This window comes from Poromitra crassiceps (genome assembly GCF_964638095.1).
Source record: "Poromitra crassiceps genome assembly, chromosome: 5".
Lineage (NCBI taxonomy): Eukaryota > Metazoa > Chordata > Actinopteri > Beryciformes > Melamphaidae > Poromitra > Poromitra crassiceps.
Window position 1 is genome coordinate 39848016 of NC_139642.1, and position 21184 is coordinate 39869199.

A 21184-nucleotide genomic window follows, 5' to 3' on the forward strand; every position below is an offset into this window, starting at 1 on the left:
GCAACGAGCGAACACACACACACACACACACACACACACACACACACACACACACACACACTCCATCTCTCTTTCCTTCTCTCTCTCTCTCCTTCTCTCTCTCTCTCCATTTCCCTCCCCCTCTCTCTCTTGCTCTCTCTCTCTCTCTCTCGGAGGAGACCTGCTGTCCTGCACGCACACACACGGGACACGCCCACACAGTCAGCGGGAGAAAAGACCTAATCTAATTGATTCTCATGACTTTTGTCATGACTGTCAAACCTAAATTTATATACTTTGCGACGTTCATCATCGTTCAAATTTGGCTGGTGGCTTATTAACATAGGTTCCTGTGATGTGATGAACTCAAAATGCTAAATAATAAAAAAATATTTCTGGTTCCCAGGGACTTTAAGTAATGATTCAGTACTCATAAACTACTGAGTATGATGCACCACTTTACAATAGGGTACACAAAAAGAGTAACTAATGGACGGGTAATAATTAAGTAATGAGTAACTAACAATTAACTACTATACTCACTGACTGACCATTGACTAACCATTAACTAATGAGTAATTACTCTACTAAGGAACTAAGAACTAATCATGAACTAATGATTAACTACTATACTCACAATGTGACCTTAACTAATGATTAACTACCGGTAATATATTCACGAACTGACATTTATCAATCATTAACGAACAATTAACTACTCTACTCATGGAACTGATCGACTAATCAGTAACTAATGATTAACTCCTATATTCACGAGCTGACATTTAGTAATCATTAAGTAATAACTAACTACTCTACTCAGGAACTTAGATACTAATCATTAACTAATGACTACCTACTCATTAACTATGATTAACTAGTGATTGACTAATGACGAATTATTAATTAACTACTCATTAACTAACTATTAGTTAATGATTAGTTTACTAGTAACTACTACATTATTTGTGTATGTTATTGTAAAGTGTTACCCTATTATTCATTTGGTAACCTTCTGGAATGGATGCTTTAGGAAAGATCCAGCCCTCATAGAGTTCTAACTCTGCAGTGATAAAGGGAAAATCCAGCAATTGCAAATATGCTCTCTCCTGCTCTGTTAAAAGTATGCACGATTTTAGTCAGCTTTTTGTATAAGAAATGTGTGAGTGCTAATGGACAATAATACCATACTGATCAATATCAATTTGATAACCCAGACCTAGCAATAACTTTCTGGTGTGCTTAGATGCTGCAGGTTCACGCTCACCAACAGGTTTTCTGGCTTGATGTCTCTGTGGACAATATTGAGGCCGTGCAGGTACTTGATGGCACTGGCCAGGTTGAAGAGCAGAGAGCTGCCGTCCCTCTCTGTGTATTTGCTGGAGGAGGTGATGGCGTCGAGGAGATCGCCCCCCTGTGGACAGATGGGACGTGAAAGAACCTCACTTTACATGCTAGCTTATAACTGAAAGAACCTGCTGAAACCTGGAGGGGGGGTTTGGAATGTAAATTTTACCCTAGTTTTTAACAGGGATTCAGTCCTTTTAAGATATTTAAAAAAGTGTTTAGAAATGACAGAACAAAGCTCATCGCTCAGAAATCCAAACTGTTCAAATCAATGACTTATGAAATACCACTGTAAAATGTAACTGAGCTTGACATTTCTTTGAGAGGATGATGAACAGATGACTACAGTACCTTAACTAACTCCATGACGAGATACAGCTCACTGTAGGTGTCCATTTCCTCGATCAATAGCACAACATTGGGATGTTTCACGCGCCGAAGGATCGACACTTCACTCTGGATCATGTGCTCCTGGGTGATAAACAATAAGAATAGATTTGGACAAATGTTCCAAATATAAGGATAATTTATACACATAATGTATCGTGTGAGATTGTGTGAGATTGTGAGATTGTGAGATTGTGTGAGATTACAGGGCTTTCATTTCAATCAAGGAAAACTCCGGAAGATGACAAATACTGGAAACAAGTGAGAACTAAGTGTGCTAGTTTCAAGCTGACAAGCTGAGTACAACTGCTTAAAGTATCAAACCCCAATGTATCGATTGTACGTTTCCAATTTCCAGTAATTTCCGGCATTTAGCTTTAGCTGATGATGTCACCACACAAACAGGAGAAGTCAAGACCCAAGATTTTATTCACAGAGGAGATACCGCCATCTCCTGACCAGATCAGGTAACTGCCACAGATTTAAGTGAATCAAACTGAATAGGCATCCAAAATTAATTTAATTCTGAACATTTCCCTCCCAAAATGACAAACTAACATTTAGAAGCTCTCCAGCTAATGGCAAACCTAAAAAAATAAAAATAAAATAAATATATTGTCAACTGTCAAAATATTGGCAACTGTCTAAAGCTCTATCATTAGCAAATTACTTGCATAGAATAAAAAGAAAATGGATTGGCCCAAACGTAGTCATGTGATAAGTCAAGCCGGCCTATGCAGAAGCAGCCCTCACCTTTCCCCTGCATTTGCCTTTGTTGATGATCTTCAGAGCGTACTCTCTCCCAGTAGATCTCTCCACACACTCTCGGACCACAGCAAAGTTTCCGTCCCCTAATATCCTCCCCACTTTGTACCTCTCTGCTATGGAGGCAGGAACTGAAGGGTATTCATCCATGAGCTCCACTGCAGAGCCAAACCAAAGACGAGTCATGTTTTGTAGCCAGAAACAGTAACTTTGAAATCCCTACTGTAGGTCAAATACCTACTGTAGGTCTGGACCCCAGTCTTACCTTCACTGCCAGCCCCATCTCCTTCATCCATTGAGCTGCATACCTTGGTAGAAGCTAGAGAAAGAGATGAGCCGCTGTGTTGCGATCCCTGCAAAGACAAGATACTCATGGTGAGAGAGAGAATGACTATGTAGAAGAGCCACAAGTGAAAAGATTATTTGCGTCCAGAGATTAAGCTCAGAATTCTGACTTTAACAGTGGGTTTATTTCCTTACCCGACGTCTTCGGAGGCTGGCTGGACTGGTTGGAGACGGGCTAGGTGACTTTCCAGATCGAGGGGTGGACAGTTGACTGCCAGCAGTCCCATTAGCTGCGAGTGCAGGCGAAATGGAGCCAAGCAATCAGCAGAATGATGATGCAGGATACACCAATATGTATATGTTGTGTGTTGTGTAGAGTACACAGTAATGTACAGATACAACAATCAAGGACATGATGTGAACATTTAGAGCAAATAGACCAAATTCACATTTTGTTCAAATAAATGTCAAGATATCTCTCTTAGATACACACACACACACACACACACACACACACGTACGCAGCCTTACCTGAACCCGTGGATGAGGGAGACTTGCTCCTGCGGGACACCCCTCCACCTCTTGGGGAGCAGCGGCCCTGCATGGAGGAGAGCCGGCCGTAGGAAGTGGACTTCACCACCCTGCACTCTGTAAAGACCAAACACAGCCTGCTGCAGCAATTCTTACCTGCATAATATACTAACTAGGATATCCTTAACCCCACCTTCACCTAGTGTCAGCATGTATGTAGTATGTAGTGTACTGTATGTTGTGTTAAGTCTCTAATGTGTCCACAATGTGAATGGATTACATGAAAGCCCCACTCTCTTCAACTGATGTAAAGGCCTGTATTTGTTTTTATTTGCCTCACACACAAATATCTCACAACCTAATTCAGCAACTCCACTGAAAGATGGATGATAAAAGCCACCTCTAACCGTCACAGTGTTAGTGCTTTGCTCACATACAGTGCAGCTGTGAATACACTCACCAGTTTCATCCAGCAAGAAGTCGTCCTGGTAACGGAACTTCTCAGGGCCGCACGCAATGAATATATCATCCTCCCCAAAAAAGTCCATGAGGGATGACACCTGGTGACAGATGGAAATGTTTCTGTCAGTCAGAGTACAAAAAAAACATCCTGAAGATTTTGAATAGTATCCACACACTGTCTCTGGACCATTCAGCCTGCTGTGTCTGACAGGGACAAGGACAGCTGGAGATCTCTCTCTCTCTCTCTCTCTCTCTCTCTCTTTCAATCAAAGTTGTACAACATCCTACAGCTTTTATTTATTTATTAGGTAGTCAAGTATTATTATAATTTTTTTAACCAAGTTTTTCCCCCCTTCGGATTTCCCCCCGTTTTCTCCCAAATTGTGCTTGGCCAATTCCCCCTGATGTCCCGGCCCTCTGCCGATCTTGGGAGAGTTGTAGACTAGCACATGCTTCCTCTGATACATGTGCAGTCGCCAGCCCTTTCTTTTCACCTGACAGCGACGAGTTAATCTCACCTGACGCTACCCAATGATTTATTGTCGTGTGATCGTGATCTCATGATCTCACCAGAATCCAGCTGCCTTGCAAGGTTAAGGAGTTTCACCGGCAGGATGTAATGCATGGGAGGATCATGGCACACTATCACCCACCAGTTCACCTTCCCCCCAAACAGGCACCCGGACTGACCAGAGGAGGCACTAGTGCAGCGACCAGGACACATACCCTTAATCCGGCTTCCCACCAGCAGAGCAGACACAGCTATTTGTGCCTTTATGGACGCCCGACCAAGCCAGAGGTAACACGCGGGCTCAAACCTGTGACCCTGGTGTCACACTACCTAGATGCCCCTATGTTACATAATTGTGTTCAGTCTGCAGTCAGCTTGTATTGGGGTGTCTCTGAAGAGAATGCATTCTTGTAATACAGAAGCTCCTCAGAGAGTCATGTCATTTCCACACAACATGACATTACCATGGAAACAATGACATCAACAGAAAATATACAGTATTGCATGAAATGTGCTGCTTCACGCTGACGAAAATCATCAGGAGAGTGCTTCCTCCAACACACACACACACACACACACACACACACACACACACACACACACACACACACACACACACACACACACACACACACACACACACACACACACACACACAATGTATTAATTTGGCAGAGCTCTCCCGATTATATCTTCAATTGCCATTAGCAATTATCTGATCTATATTTAGTTTCTCATTAGGACGACAGTCAAAATATAAATATTTATTTATTATTCAAATAAACACTCAACTATTCAACTATTTAATTACACATTACAAAAAAGAAAAGAAAAAAAGATTGCATTAGATATGCAGTATAATATATTGTTATTCTACCATGTCAACATCACTGGTAATGAAATTCAGTGTTTCCAGACACAGCATCCCCAAACAACATTTTTGCTATGACCAATGAACTAACATTTCTATAAATGAATGACTTACTGACCGCATGTCTGGTTTGCATAATCTGTCACATGTAGAAAGACTCTTCAACTGTCTAATTATCTAAATATCAACAACTAGTGGAATGCTCTTTATAGATCAACAGTCACAAACAGCCTGAATAACTGACCTCTGAAAGTCTGGAACACCAACACAAAGTCATGCAGAGTGGGGAAAAAGGTGACAGATACCAGGGCAGACAACAACCAAAACACATCCCTCACTTAAGTGCTCTATTTTCGGATCAAAAAGGTGACTGTCAACTAAAGGTGACGTTTGCATCCCTGAACAGGAAGAGAGAAAGCCATCATATCAAAGGAATGCTGCTGCATTAAACATAGGGGGCTGCAGTTGTATGCATATTCCAAGTGGCCAAAGTACAAAGGAAAAATGAATGCTACTGTATGTACAGCATATGAATAATGGAATTAATTAGCATTTATTTCTACTGTGTATCCGCCTGGCTGCTAAGGGAAATGTCTCTAAGGTAACTACTAAGAAAAAGAAAAACTCGCACACTGCAGGGCTTCAAGTTGATTCCTTTATTGCAGCACCGGTGATAATGTCTCGGGCAGCACCCTGCCCTTCATCAGACAAAGTGACATAAGAAAGATGCCATCTTAAGTACCCACATGACACAGGCACATGATGCAGTCAGGTGGGTCGACTCGCTCATGTGACAGGAAAAATGTAAAGTTAAAAAAAGTTACATGAGTACAAATACATACAAGGGAGACCAACATAAATATTAATAACCATTCAAAGCCAAGTTAACACTGTTGGTGGTAACATAGCCATAATCACAGAATCGTGTCGACAAAGCTGGGTCTGTATCCACAGAACACACACCCCACATGATGCACAGACATACACTCAAACTGCCCAGAATGACAGTTGTGCAATTATTCGGGTCTGGATGTGCGTGTTTTTACCTCTTTTCATAAGAAAAGAAACGCTAATTTAACGTGTTGGATATTATTTAGTACTGTACATTAGGGATGAAATGATTACCAGTTTAATGATGTGTAAGAATTCCTGACGGTTAACAGTTTCAAATTTTAACTATCATTAAAACCATGTTACCGTGATTATTACATCATCAACCAAAGTTAGCAACAGTCTCCCAGATGCAGGCACGTAACCTTGGTGAAATGATTTCATTGAGTGTATCAATGCCTTTTGGGAACTGAGTTTCAATATCAAACTTGGTGAAATTATTTTAGTGACTGTAGCAGTATTTCAGTATAATTTTAGCACATTTGAACGATAGCACGATAATACTGATAACCGTGATAATTTTGGTCATTATTAATCATGATATGAAATCATCATACAGTTTCATCTCTACTGTACAGTATATGATATTAGTGTTGGGGGTAATGCATTACTGAAATTGGAACAGTAATGCCTTACTTTACTTGCCTGTCATTGAATTGTTTGATGGTGGAGATTAAATAAATCACAAGCCTGTCCTGCACCATTTGACATGAACTCATGTAGCATGTTTTGAAGCCCACTTATCCATTCAGGGAACCAATCAGAACAACAGAACTATCAGATCATCAATCCATGAATCTAGAGTGAATGCTGATTGATAGTATAAATAACATTCATGTGATGTCCAATGAATGTTTATTACATGATTGTTGAATGGTATGAGGTATGATGTTGCGATTATCAGCCAGAAGATGGCAGTTGTGGGCTGCTACAGACTAGCGCTACTATAAATTAAAGTTTTCTTAACATCACACATGGTGATTAAATATGCCTGTATCATTAACAGAAAAGACACAGAAAAGACAAATGTTGCCACTCACATCTTTCTTACAGAGAGAGAGTAGAGGGCTGAGCTGCTGCTTCGGCAGCTATCACTAATGAGGAAGCCCTTCTCCATGGATGCAGTGTCATAAATAAATGAAGATGCTGATGGAGTCTTGACCTTCTCCTCAAAAGGCTTATTGATGTGCGAGGAGAGCTCCTATGTCTCTACTGAGGGAACGCCTCAGACAGTCTCAGGGAAAGGAACACTGTCAATCAAGCAGAAGGGCTGCACAATTTTGAAAAAAGATCTAATTGCGATTATTTTAATTTGCTATATGATTTGCGATATCAGAGGGAATGAAAATGTTTACATTATTCTCATTTTATTTGAAAAACATTACAATTATTATGGTGCGATTTTTGCGGGGATGTGTACCAAAGATGTTTTTTCAAGTCTGTAGAATATGATGTGTAGGACATCTCTGCAGCACGACAATATTTAATTTCAAATGGTATTTTGACACATTTCTCTTAACAAATATTGAGCCTCTTTGCGATTTGAAAATTGCAGTAGGCCATGTTGTGATTTCGATTCAATTATGATTAATTGGGCAGCCCTATCATGCAGTAATGCTATATTGACATTAGTTGTTATTGCATTAGATATGACTGATTATGAATTATAGATGATCACCTTTAATGCTTTAGCACTAAAAGGTAGTGCTCACTGTCAGAAGGAAGGAATATTTTTCTCCTCCACACAATTGCAGATACACAATGTGTAGAAACCTCATGAACATCATATCTGATGAGAAATGTAAAGCCAGCTAGTCAATTGAAAACACCATCTACATTAATTGTCTCATCATTCAGAAGCACGAAGATTTAACAAGATCAAGATGGCTTAGGTGCTGCTGAGGCATGGAGCAAAGTAGAGCAGGTGATCTAGACAAGGCTAGAAAAGCAAACAACCACAGTCTGTGTGCCAACCACACTCCATTACCACATATGAAATGAAATATTATCATCTCCCTCATTTATACAAATATCTCTGTACAAATATGTATTTATTTATTTTTAAGAAAAAGAAGAAGAAAGAAGAAATGAACAGTACATTTGAGAAATGGCATCTGCCTGGATATATTTAGATAGTCAATGATGTAATTATTAATTAATTATTATCTAAAGCCTTTTTCAAATATGTGAAATGTTGGACTATCTACGTTACAAACATGGATTGATTGATGGCAGCAGCCTAGGCACCTCACAACAACCAGGGCCCATTGTGATTTCAGCCATAACATTTAAAAACCAACAATGAGCAATGGGGGAGGCTTAAAATGTCCCCTCCCCCGGCTGCAGAACCCCCACTCCCAACTGCCCGGCCCGCCCCCACTGCCCCTCCCAAAGACATCCCAAAGGGAAGAGAGCTGCTCAGCCATCACCAAGGAGACCAGACAGAATCACAGCTGAGTTTAAGACAATAACTCGCATTGTCTCTCATAGATGGACTGCTTTAAACCCACTGTCTGATCTTATTCAAAGTACTGGACAAACTGCACAGGCTAGACAGATTTACCTTTGGCACATGTCATCCCCCCATGTCTCTCTCTCTGCTGTCTAATTAAGGCAAAAATGGCTTTATTCTAAAAAGTATTGAGAGTTCCTCAGTTAACAACAATAGTGTCTGCTCAAAACATATTACATAGCTAATTTATTTCAGAGCCACTCCCCATTAATTCTGAATTGTAACAAGCATAATTTAATGTTCAAACAGAGTAAGTGTCACACATGCTCTCCATGCTGGAGGGAAGACACCAAACTGATGCAAGAGCAGCATCATGAATGTGCTGTGGAGTGAGTGCATCTGGCCTGCTCTATTGATCGCTTATGCCTGCTGGCTCAGTGACACAGCAGCTCCATCAGGCCTACCCTCCCCCTAACACACACACACGTACACATACACGTACACACACACACACACACACACACACACACACACACACACACACACACACACACACACACACACACACACACACGCACGCACATATGCACACACACACACACACACACACACACACACACACACACACACAAGCACACACACACACACACACGCACACACACACACACACACACACTCACTCCCAGGAGAACGAGCATCCCATGCAGATATTGATCATTATCTGTGATTTCTGCAAGCACAAGCATGGCTGGTGAGGCTCAGTCCAATAGAAACACAGGAGGAGATATACACGCTATATAGAGACTAATCAATCTGAGCTGGACACAAAGCACACACGCTGTGTTGAGTTTAGAGAGAAAGAATAACACCACCGGTAGACAGGTGGCGCTGTCCAGGGTGCTGAATCTTCCCCTTCAAGTGCAAGACAACAAAACAGCAGCCACTCAGCATTAGGGATGGGCATCGCTTTTTATTTTTCCCCGATACCGGTGATAAAACAATACTTTTAAAACAGTACTGGTGCCTAATAGGTGTTGTTTTGGTATGGCAAGGTATGGCACTGGCTTCTAGCCATATTTGAAATGACTTCTATTCCTCGCGGACGCTGGTCGACAGAGGCTGTAGTGGACAGAGGCTGTAGTGGACAGAGGCTGTAGTGGACAGAGGCTGTAGTGGACAGAGGCTGTAGTGGACAGAGGCTGTAGTGGGCTCGCTTTTAAAGCTGGAGTCAAGATACTGGTATCATATGATCTCTAGAAGACCTAAGCCATCCATTGGTAGCAATGGAGTCATGCTAGCTTGGCTCTAATTCATTTGATACTGTATGAGCTGTTGTTATGTCGTTTCAGAACACGCCTCACTGTGTGTACATAGCAGTCATTCAGTATTAAGACTGATCGTTTTCAGCAGTCCATTATTTGTAAAAGAAAAATGTTTAGCTTGGTTTTTAACCTTATTTCTATGTGAGCATGCTCAGAAGAATGACCCATAGAAAAAGGGGTCATCTCTCAATGTGACTAATGCTATATATAGTATATATTTATTTACTAAGGCAGACGTAAACAAACACATTCATCAAAATATCATCAGCATTAGACAAATGTGAACGATGCAAACTAGCCCTGATACAGGAAGCCATGATGTAACTGCAGCTGCCGCAACGCCATGAGTAATGGCCGGATTCACAAGTGCAAGTCAGCAGGCAGCACTGTGTACTGATGTACTGCTCCATGAAGACACACCTACACATCAAGCCCTCATTAAAACACATATAGCCTACACATTTTCAGCGCTCATCACTATGCTGCGAGGTATTCTATTTAACCTACATGTAGGATTCCAACAACAACTGACCTTACACAATGTCTGACTTTCCAAAACAAAGAACGCCCGCTTCCAACCACTCCCCAATATGGGCTTATACAGATGCAGCCACCTAACTTAACTACTTAAACTTAACTTAACATAATTTAAACCAATTCAACCTCTTAATAAACCATATAGATGTCCTTACTCCTTAATGCTCCTTATTGCTCATTTGCATATAGTCCTACTGATTTGATCATGATACAAAGCTGGTTGGAAATAGGCAAAGTTGCCCTTTAATGATTGATGAGTGTTTCAGAGAGGAGAGTTTCTTCTCTAAACCAGGTGCAGCACAACACTGAGCCATGTTTCACAGCCACACACAGCAGCAGGTCTCCTCCCTGTCTCCTTCAGCCTTTCTTTCCTTTCATCACAGGGCTTTCAAAATAAACTTTTACCATCAAATATCAACAGCAAATACAGCACATCATCAATCATTCTTTTTTAGTGAGGATTAAAAAACAAACAGCTAAGCCAATAAAGAAGCTGCATTGCGAGTAATACAAGATGTTCCATAGTTACAAATAAATAGGCCGTTAAAGTCTTTTCCATTGTGGAGGAAAAGGCTTTGAATGCAGTGTCAGTTACAGTGTCATTACAGGCTTTGTGTTACAGTTTTAGACTTAGAGGTTAAGAGGTTTCTTTAAACAGAAAGCCTACCTTTGTGTATGAAAAAAAAAAAATCAAATTCCGTTTTATTTTTCCCCAAATTCCGTTTTCTCCATTTTAATTTTAATTGAGGCGTTAGGGGGTGATATTTTTTCTTTTTTTGACGACGTGGCTCTCGCAGACAGACTCTTTGACATGTTTATCAAGGTGAAAACTAAGTTGTGAGGTGCAGTAAGGGTCCCACGCAAGACCGACCCCCCTCTCAAAACACCCCAATCGAAAACAGAATCATTTCTCTCAATTATGAAATCATTTAGGTTACTACAGTAATTAGCAATATTCCATGTTTTACAGTTGATTCCATTTTTATGACCAAATTCCATGATTCCGTTGGTTTTTTCCATTTTGTGGAACTCATATGGCCCTAGTTAACAGGGTTGGAGTTATGGTTACTGGATTACAGGAGATTCCACCCCCCCCCCAATTGAAATGTTATAGCTTTTATGAAGGTAAGCGATGATCTAAGCAGCCAAACAGCCAGTATACTGTATGCAGCAAGCAGCAAAGACATCTAGGTATGTGAATATAAAGCGATAGAGATTCACTGTGGGCAGTGGCACGCTCAGGCACAGTAAAGTCAACAAGAAGGATTGTATTGGAAAGCATACGTTAGGTGCTGCCATCTGATACACAGGGCAACATCAATCTCATAAGCACTTCCCCTCTCCAGCTCATTTCTAAAGCATGGATATGGGGCTATTTATCACATCTAGTGAGGGATGCATAATGGCACTGTGGAGAATGTAGGTCCCCCTCGCATGCGTGAATTGATGCCAAGCCAGAGCCCATCCTCAGGTGAACGCTGACATCTATTTCAACTCTCATACACAGGCAAGTTACTAGTGCTGTGCCTAATACAATTACAGCAGCGATTCCCAGCCATATCCATTACAGTGAGGTTTGGAATGCCATGGGCTATAGAGTAAGTCTCCTCAGACATACTCAGTCATGTAAATACTCTGAGCTCCATCCCACACACAACAAGAGGATCACACCAGGCCATGGCATGTTTCCTCGCCTCACAGGGCTTTTCCTACACAGTGTCTGTTTCTCTCAGTCTCTCTCAGTCTCCACGCTTATGTTTTTAACAGACAATGGAGAAATACAGTCTTGGGCATCTCATTGTGTAAATATTTTGTGAAAACATCAATAGTCATCCCTGCAATACTGTCGCAATATCGATATCGTGTAATAAAACATACAACAAACAAACATAGTGCAGACTGAATTGTGTCTCCTGGACCAGCACAACAGACTGTATTCTGTCCCGTTTGGCCAGGTGACTCTCTCTCTCTTACCATGGTGACTCAGCAGTATGGAGGAGCTCCAGCCGTCCAGCAGGGCTGCTGAACAGCTGTCCTCTAGAAGTATCAGTACAGTACAGCCCAAAATACATCATAAATGAGCCAAAGTCACGGACATGACCAGCAGCAAGTTGACAAAAGAGGATAATAAGTAACATATAACATTGTAACAACAAAGCATTTAGTTCCCAAATAGACAGTAAATGTCTTTGTCTCTGGACCAAAAGTCCAGGCAGGTCACTTAGCAAAGGGTAAAGAGCCATGAAAACACGCCCTCTGATGCCAGAGGATGCTGTTTCTTTGGCCATCTGGAGTCTCAGCATGGCCACAGAACAGGCATGACAAGTAGAGCACAGAACTGCATTGCCAGGCAGGGCTCAACAGCCTATTTAGGAAAGCACACTACATTAAAAGCACCTCATTGAAGAAGCGATGATATTGTGCAGTAAAGTTAGACAGACGCTGCACAATGCCTTTTCATATTATTTTAATACTACACAGCGAAAATTATTGCCATTATGGGCGAGTACCATCCAGGGATTATAGCTTGGCCATGTGCTCTGCATTGCCGCCATGTGTATAATAAAGCTGACAGACCGAGCTCTGCAGGAGCCCTCACACACATGCACGCACACACACACACGCACGCACACACACACACAAGCACGCATGTGTGCGTGTGTACACAAGTCACACACACACACGCACACACTATACCTACACTCCTGACATCACTACTGCACCGCTCTGTCTGCCGCAGAGGCTGTTCCTTAGCAACCAGCTCAGGAAACCATGTCACCATAGAAACCATCAGAAGGAGAGGGGAAAAAACTCATTATATTTTGCGATAAGGATACAATACAGAGGGGAGGGGAGAGTTAGGTGTTGTTAAGAGCTAGGGGTGTAACAATATGATAAGGAGACAATACAGAGAGGAGGGGGAGAGTTAGGTGTTGTTAAGAGCTAGGGGTGTAACAATATGATAAGGAGACAATACAGAGAGGAGGGGAGAGTTAGGTGTTGTTAAGAGCTAGGGGTGTAACAATATGATAAGGAGACAATACAGAGAGGAGGGGGAGAGTTAGGTGTTGTTAAGAGCTAGGGGTGTAACAATATGATAAGGAGACAATACAGAGAGGAGGGGAGAGTTAGGTGTTGTTAATAAGAGTTAGGGGTGTAACAATATAAAGAGACAATACAGAGAGGAGGGGAGAGTTAGGTGTAGTTAATAAGAGTTAGGGGTGTAACAATATAAAGAGACAATACAGAGAGGAGGGGGAGAGTTAGGTGTAGTTAATAAGAGTTAGGGGTGTAACAATATAAAGAGACAATACAGAGAGGAGGGGAGAGTTAGGTGTAGTTAATAAGAGTTAGGGGTGTAACAATATAAAGAGACAATACAGAGAGGAGGGGAGAGTTAGGTGTAGTTAATAAGAGCTAGGGGTGTAACAATATAAAGAGACAATACAGAGAGGAGGGGAGAGTTAGGTGTTGTTAAGAGCTAGGGGTGTAACAATATGATAAGGAGACAATACAGAGAGGAGGGGAGAGTTAGGTGTTGTTAAGAGCTAGGGGTGTAACAATATGATAAGGAGACAATACAGAGAGGAGGGGAGAGTTAGGTGTAGTTAATAAGAGTTAGGGGTGTAACAATATAAAGAGACAATACAGAGAGGAGGGGAGAGTTAGGTGTAGTTAATAAGAGTTAGGGGTGTAACAATATAAAGAGACAATACAGAGAGGAGGGGAGAGTTAGGTGTTGTTAAGAGCTAGGGGTGTAACAATATAAAGAGACAATACAGAGAGGAGGGGAGAGTTAGGTGTTGTTAAGAGCTAGGGGTGTAACAATATGATAAGGAGACAATACAGAGAGGAGGGGGAGAGTTAGGTGTTGTTAAGAGCTAGGGGTGTAATAATATGATAAGGAGACAATACAGAGGGGAGGGGAGAGTTAGGTGTTGTTAATAAGAGTTAGGGGTGTAACAATATAAAGAGACAATACAGAGAGGAGGGGAGAGTTAGGTGTTGTTAATAAGAGTTAGGGGTGTAACAATATGATAAGGAGACAATACAGAGGGGAGGGGAGAGTTAGGTGTTGTTAATAAGAGTTAGGGGTGTAACAATATAAAGAGACAATACAGAGAGGAGGGGAGAGTTAGGTGTTGTTAATAAGAGTTAGGGGTGTAACAATATAAAGAGACAATACAGAGAGGAGGGGGAGAGTTAGGTGTTGTTAAGAGTTAGGGGTGTAACAATATAAAGAGACAATACAGAGAGGAGGGGAGAGTTAGGTGTTGTTAATAAGAGTTAGGGGTGTAACAATATAAAGAGACAATACAGAGAGGAGGGGAGAGTTAGGTGTTGTTAATAAGAGTTAGGGGTGTAACAATATAAAGAGACAATACAGAGAGGAGGGGAGAGTTAGGTGTTGTTAATAAGAGTTAGGGGTGTAACAAATAACAATATAAAGAGACAATACAGAGGGGAGGGGAGAGTTAGGTGTTGTTAATAAGAGTTAGGGGTGTAACAATATAAAGAGACAATACAGAGAGGAGGGGAGAGTTAGGTGTTGTTAATAAGAGTTAGGGGTGTAACAATATAAAGAGACAATACAGAGAGGACGGGAGAGTTAGGTGTTGTTAATAAGAGTTAGGGGTGTAACAATATAAAGAGACAATACAGAGAGGAGGGGAGAGTTAGGTGTTGTTAATAAGAGTTAGGGGTGTAACAATATGATAAGGAGACAATACAGAGGGGAGGGGAGAGTTAGGTGTAGTTAATAAGAGCTGAATACAACTAATGTTTGGAACTTAATTGTTCTGACTCAGTTACAGTATGCAACCGTATCAGCCCAAGCATCCAGGAAAGACCTCATAAACCCTGTCCCATATAATGGCAATTATATCCAAAGAATATGTGAATTAATGTAATTATGACACAAGGATGTGGTGTGAAATGAGGTGGTGATCATTACTGAACATTGCTTCCACAACGGTTACTGTCTGAAAAGTTCTCTTCAAGGCCAAGTATGCATGTACTGTATATAAAGAAAGAGAAAGGGAGATGCTTCATGGTTGTTAGGTACGTAGTTAATAGGTACAGTATGCAGCTAAACACAGATCAAGGGTAATTGTGCTTAGGATAGGCTTATAAAACACCTTTGGAATATGTATGTTAAGCCAGCCTGACTGCCTACCTACTAACTCACTTACTGTATGTGTGAAACCATCTGTGCTGCTGTTTGGGAAGAATATGAGATGGAGTCCTAGAAACCTATTTCTCTTAATAGGTACTGTAATACATCCAGCAAACATTCCCAATTGACTTGAAGCCGATTGCGTGGAGACTCCCTGGGCAAGGAAGCCATCCAAAGAAATGTGAGGCGAAGAATTGAACTGATTCCTTCATATTTCATAGAGAAAGTTGTCTTTTTTTTCTAAAGATCAAAGCATTTAGGAGTCACTTTGATACATCCATGTGGCTCCTTATTCTGTGTTGACTGTAAATGTGGTATAGTTAGGCTCTCTCCTGTGCATTGTGCTCTGCTTCCTATTGAGGAAACAATACAACAATGGTGTGAAGGGAGGGAACATCCCAACCAAAATAGAAGAATAACCATGTCTTCACAACCAACAATATCAACAAGCGCAAACCTTTAAAGAGGACATGAAACATGTGATCATATGACTCTAGTTCATTTGCATTTCCCCTCAAACAAGACGGGACACTGCTTTCAAGTCTGAAATTTAGCAGATTTGTTAGAAAGATGAACAACATTTCAGCTTTTCCCCAACTAGGGCGCTGCTAGATGATGTCCCTAGGTTGACTGTACAGTACAGTAGTAAGGATTTGAGATGCTTTGATGAATCAAAACAACCACAATCTATAAGTCAGAAAAACAACAGCATGCTGTGCGTGAGCCTGTTTTGAATTCTAAAATCCTTACTACTACTGTACCAACACTTAACTAGCTTGTAATCTACTGTACTGTACAGTACAGTGACATCATCAAACAGCGCCCTAGTTGGCGAAAAGCTGAAATGTGCATCTTTCTAGCAAACCTATGTAAATTTCAGACTTGAAAGCAGCAAATTAAAGCAGATGAAGGTTTCTTAAATGTATGGTAAAGAGGAGAGGACTCTTAAAGGTTACTTCTTGAAATTTAAATTGGAACTTATTTCAGTTTAAGACACTGTTCTCAACCAATTGAACAGGGAGAAGATGATCAAGATATAACTTCAATCTATTTCCTGTTTTCCACATTGCCTTGCACTGAATGGCACAGTTAAGTGCAGTGTGCAGCTGGCAGGAAGCATGTTTAATGTTTCCTCTCTGAGAGTGAGGAGAGGAGAAGGAGCAGAGGAAAGTTATGAGCAGGCGGAGGAAGGACAAATATCAATGGGACTATTTCAGGCTAAAGTAGTCATCAATTCACCTGCATAAAACATGGGGGGGATCTGTAAGACCAATATGGGTTGTGTATTTCATAACGCATACGGTAATACCATATATGCAACACCTAGTTATCTGTCACAATTCCATAATTACATCATTATCTTCAGAAGAGTAACACTAGAAAGGCCAAGTGTGGTCAAGTGATGTCTGTTTTGAATTTGAAAATTGAAATATCCATGATTTTTCCTTGACCCACTTTCTGCACAATCCAGTGTTGTTGAACTTTAAAAGAAATCACACAAGGAAACGTATAATTGTATTCATCCCGTTCAATTGAGAGCTTTTTGGTTTTAGCAGAGTCTCATGGCCTTTCCAGTGTCAAAGAACAGTGTTTCCAGGTAGAGAATATATAGGTCAAAATTCATAAGTCTGAATAGAGTGCCAAAGTCACGCCCTCTTCCGGTTTCAAACTTTCAGCATCCACACCAAGAGATTTCATCCGCCATTTGTTTTTCCACAGACATTTCGTAAAATGCTTATAAAAAATGTTTTACGTGGTCAAGTATAGCTGAATCGCTTGGTTTGACCAAGTGAAACTATTTGTATACGCATTTTATGAAATGTCTATGGAAAAATGAATGGCAGGTGAAATCCCTTGGTGCGGATGCTGATCCCGGAAAAGGGCGTGGACTTGGCACTCTATTATGGGATGATAGGAGTGGCGTTCCTACATTTCAGCATCAAGAATGATCATTTAACACTTACCATCTTGCCATCCAGAGTATACACCCGTTTCACCACTCCAGAGTCCAGCTTGATGGCGTCTGTGATGTCACTCATGACTTGCTCAAAGGAGTGGGCCGTCTTCTTGTTCAGCAAGATCCGTATGGCCTTGCGAGGCTTCACGCCGCTGCGGACAATGGTCACCAGTTTGGGTCTAACGAAGTCCTTGCCCTCCCTAGTTTCTGGGGGTCCAGCCTTGCCACTGCCAAGGGGCGTAGGGGCGCGTAGGGCCGCATTCCTCGCTCCAACCGCCCAGTTGGGATTGACATTCTTTGTGTAGTCCAGCTTCTTGTAGGGTTCTATGGATCCACAGACATAGCTCTCTCCTGCAGACAAACAAGACACATTAACAGTGACCCACAAATATGAGTTCTATCACTCGTGCTTGGAGAGATACAGTAAATAAATAAAGAGTTGCGATTATAGAAGAGCAAAACAGACCAAATCTATCCTACAGCAGTGGTTCTCAATGTGGGGTCCCGGGACCACCAGGGGTCCTTGAGGGGGTTCCAGGGGGTCCCCAGCAAACTGTTAACTTCAATATTATTTCATTCATTTATAAGAAGTTAACAGAATCTCTCTACCTACAATACAGACGGTCTTGGAAGTTGGAATTCTGCGCAAAATTATCCAACACTAAATAATATTCTCAGGAGTCTGTGGCTCTAATGCAGGGGTGTCAAACTCATTTGAGTCCACGGGCCACATGCCACCCAATTTGGGTGAACAATGAAACAATGAAACTATGAAACAATGAAAATCAATAATCAATAATAACCTATAAGTGACAAAACCTCAAAATGTTCCCGTTTATCTTATCTAGTGTAAAGAATGACAGGTACAACCTCAGAGCTCAGACAGCTACCATCAAGCACATTATCAAATCTACTGTCTGTACTGTTCATCACAATCAGGGGTGTAGTGGAGGGTAAATGCAGGTAAATGCAATTCACCCACCCCTTTGAAATGAGACAGATAGTTTACTCACCTATTTTCAGATCAACTGGATCAATCAATGAGGGCAAACAAGGTGGGTAAACTACTCACCTTGGATAGTTTACCCACCTCTGTATTTATCACTGCACCCCTGATTACAATTGTTGACAACTGTGCAATTCTCTATAGTCAAGCAAAGGTAATGAAAATAGCTGACTGATTTAGTTACAGATAGCATGAATAGGCGACTTAATATTTAACTTGCTCCTGAAACCTGGTACATCTTAGCCTTCACAAGTGCATCACATTGGATTGAAGGACTTCTCAGTGCAATTTTTACACTTTGCAAAGTCATGCTTTGGGCCGGATTGGACCATTTGGGGGGCCGGATCTGGCCCCCGGGCCGCTTGTTTGACACCCCTGCTCTAATGTGTACAGAATAAGGGGTCCTTGATATGGAAAAAGGTTGAGATTCACTGTCCAACAGCAGACTGTACATACAGGCTTGAAGGGGTTGGGTTTGGTGGAGTTTGCAACTTATTTGACCTTACATTACTCAATACAAACGAAATCCAATGCAACCCTACACCCACGCAGGAACATTGCTTACCTTCCACCAACTGATCCATGTCAGTGATCTTCGTCATCCCATCAACAGAATATATGGTCCGCACCCCCTGGGGCAAGTTGACATTGTCTGACAGACATCTCGTGAGGTCGGCCAGGAGGGCATCCAGAGACCTAAACCTGTCCTGAGAAATGGCATACACAATCCCTTTGAAGTAGCGGTCCCCGTTGCGGTAGAAGCGAACCTTCTTGGCCTTCTTCTCGGAGGTCAGGGCTTGCAGCGTCCTGGTTCTGTACAGGCTACAGTGAGCGCTGTGAGTGGGACTGGGGAGGCCGTTCCCTCTGGAGCCCCTCCGGGTGTACCTCTGAGCCTTGTCCCGCTCATCAAAGTGCTCCAGCTCCATGCCTGTGCGACGCTATTACACCCCAGATAAAAGGAGAGAGATTTCCATTTGAATAAGCTCTTTAACTGGAACTTGCAGAGTACATTTGGCACAATTAGGCTCTCTGTCAGTCTAGCTGCTTACAGTAGGCTACAGACTGATGCACACTTTGATGCTGCTGGTCTATGCTATTAGCACACAGATTATGAAGTAACATGTCACACCCATTTCATGCTCCCCACTGTGACAGAATTACATCCTTACAGCCTATACATTTCACATGCATTTAACAAGGGATTATACAGTAGGCTACAACATTCAACCACACAAGCCATGTAGGCTCGTGGTTAATGGGCAATAATAAAATATAGTATAGAACATGATGTAGAGTCTATGAATTTTCATATAGTGCAGTTTTTCTTACCTTTGAGATGAAGAAGACAGATGCAATCAAACGTGTAACTGAAGGCGAAACTGTATCATTTATTAATTTGATGCCTCAGATGAACCATGCGTCCCTTTGTTGCCCAGGCTGTGATGCTGCGCCTGTCTGCCTGGCCGTGTGTGTTGAGGCAGAGGTATGGAGGCTGTGCTGGTGGCTGGTGCTGCTCCACATACTCCCCCCCCTTTCCTCCTCCGCACTTTGCAGTCATTTACATTGGACCGTTCGGGGTGTCAGCCCTCCTCCTCGAGCACGTTTCTACCGGTGCGCGCACTCGCCGTTTTCCTCGGTGCGCGCGTGCGCAAGGTAGATTGTTCCTCGAATGCGCGTCATGATGCGCGTTCATGTTGAGGTGCATCTCCTTTGAATATCGGCGGCAGGTTTGACTCAAAGACAAGCTTCCAGTTTAAAAAGTGACAATCATTTTAGAAGCAGAAGCAGTGAAGTACACACACCTGCCTGCCACTGCATGACAGTTAATTGACATGGCCTGATAGGGTTTAATTATGTAGCCTAGCTAGGCCTAGTGTAGTTTTTAACAATTAATTGATGATCAATTAATTATCAAGAAAAAAGTGATGGTGGGGTTTGGCCAGGCATGAGGAGTGATTGTAAGCCAATCAGAGGCAGAGTCATGCCACTGCCATCCTAGGAAAAGAAATAGGCCTACTCTGGGCCTACCCAGGGCCGCTGGAAGTCACTTTAAGCAGGGGGTGCTGAGAGGAAGGGACTCGTTAAAAAAAAATTACTTTTTTTTTTTACATTTTTGTGCCATATGTAATTATTCAGTATTTTCTCCTTTTCTCACTCATTCAGAGCAAAGAGGGAGATATATAGCATGATGATAATGCTCTATATCTCCCTATTTGCTCTGAATACACCAGTTAACATGACACAGACTTAACATGATAGAAATATTATCAGCAAACTTAATGACTAGACTAATTATTCTGATCTGAATGGCATATATCAAGAAACATTGACTCCTCTCTTTGCTGTATAGTGGGAGGTGCATTTTGAGTAGGCTATTAAAATAGCATGTCAAGTTCACATTTCTTTATTGCCAGATTAAACAATTCGTATTGGTTGTTGGTTGGTTCAACACAACATGTGCGTGCAATGTGCATGCGCGCTTCTTCTTCTTCTCTAGCCTACAAGCATGTAACTTCCTTGATTGTTATTGTTGATAATTCTATTTAAATAGGCTACATTTTCATTTCCCGAAACATTCTTAAACAAGAAAGGAACATAGTGCACTGCAAAATATTTTTAATTACATTTGTAAAAAAAAAAAAATTGGAAAGAAAATTGGAAAAAAAATTGGAAAAAATCTAGGGGGTGCTGCAGCACCTGCAGCA

The 21184-nt window shown here is 41.6% G+C and overlaps 1 protein-coding gene across 5 annotated transcripts in view; it reads right to left on the minus strand.

The window, feature by feature from the left end:
* dclk1b (doublecortin-like kinase 1b) overlaps positions 1 to 19405 on the minus strand; it is a gene marked incomplete at both ends in the record, with an annotated part of 33581 nt that extends 14176 nt beyond the window's left edge. For 2 of the 5 annotated variants that reach the window (XM_083636354.1, XM_083636353.1), the window contains 9 exons: positions 1247 to 1393; positions 1678 to 1797; positions 2467 to 2636; positions 2744 to 2831; positions 2959 to 3053; positions 3295 to 3411; positions 3755 to 3854; positions 17481 to 17824; positions 19045 to 19405. In XM_083636354.1, coding sequence (XP_083492480.1) covers positions 1247 to 1393; positions 1678 to 1797; positions 2467 to 2636; positions 2744 to 2831; positions 2959 to 3053; positions 3295 to 3411; positions 3755 to 3854; positions 17481 to 17824; positions 19045 to 19405 — 1542 coding nt within the window. Of the gene's footprint in view, positions 1 to 1246; positions 1394 to 1677; positions 1798 to 2466; positions 2637 to 2719; positions 2832 to 2958; positions 3054 to 3276; positions 3412 to 3754; positions 3855 to 17480; positions 17825 to 19044 lie in introns of all 5 variants that reach the window. The other 3 variants (XM_083636355.1, XM_083636351.1, XM_083636352.1) reach the window with 3 other exon arrangements.
* Positions 19406 to 21184: the final 1779 nt, after the last annotated feature.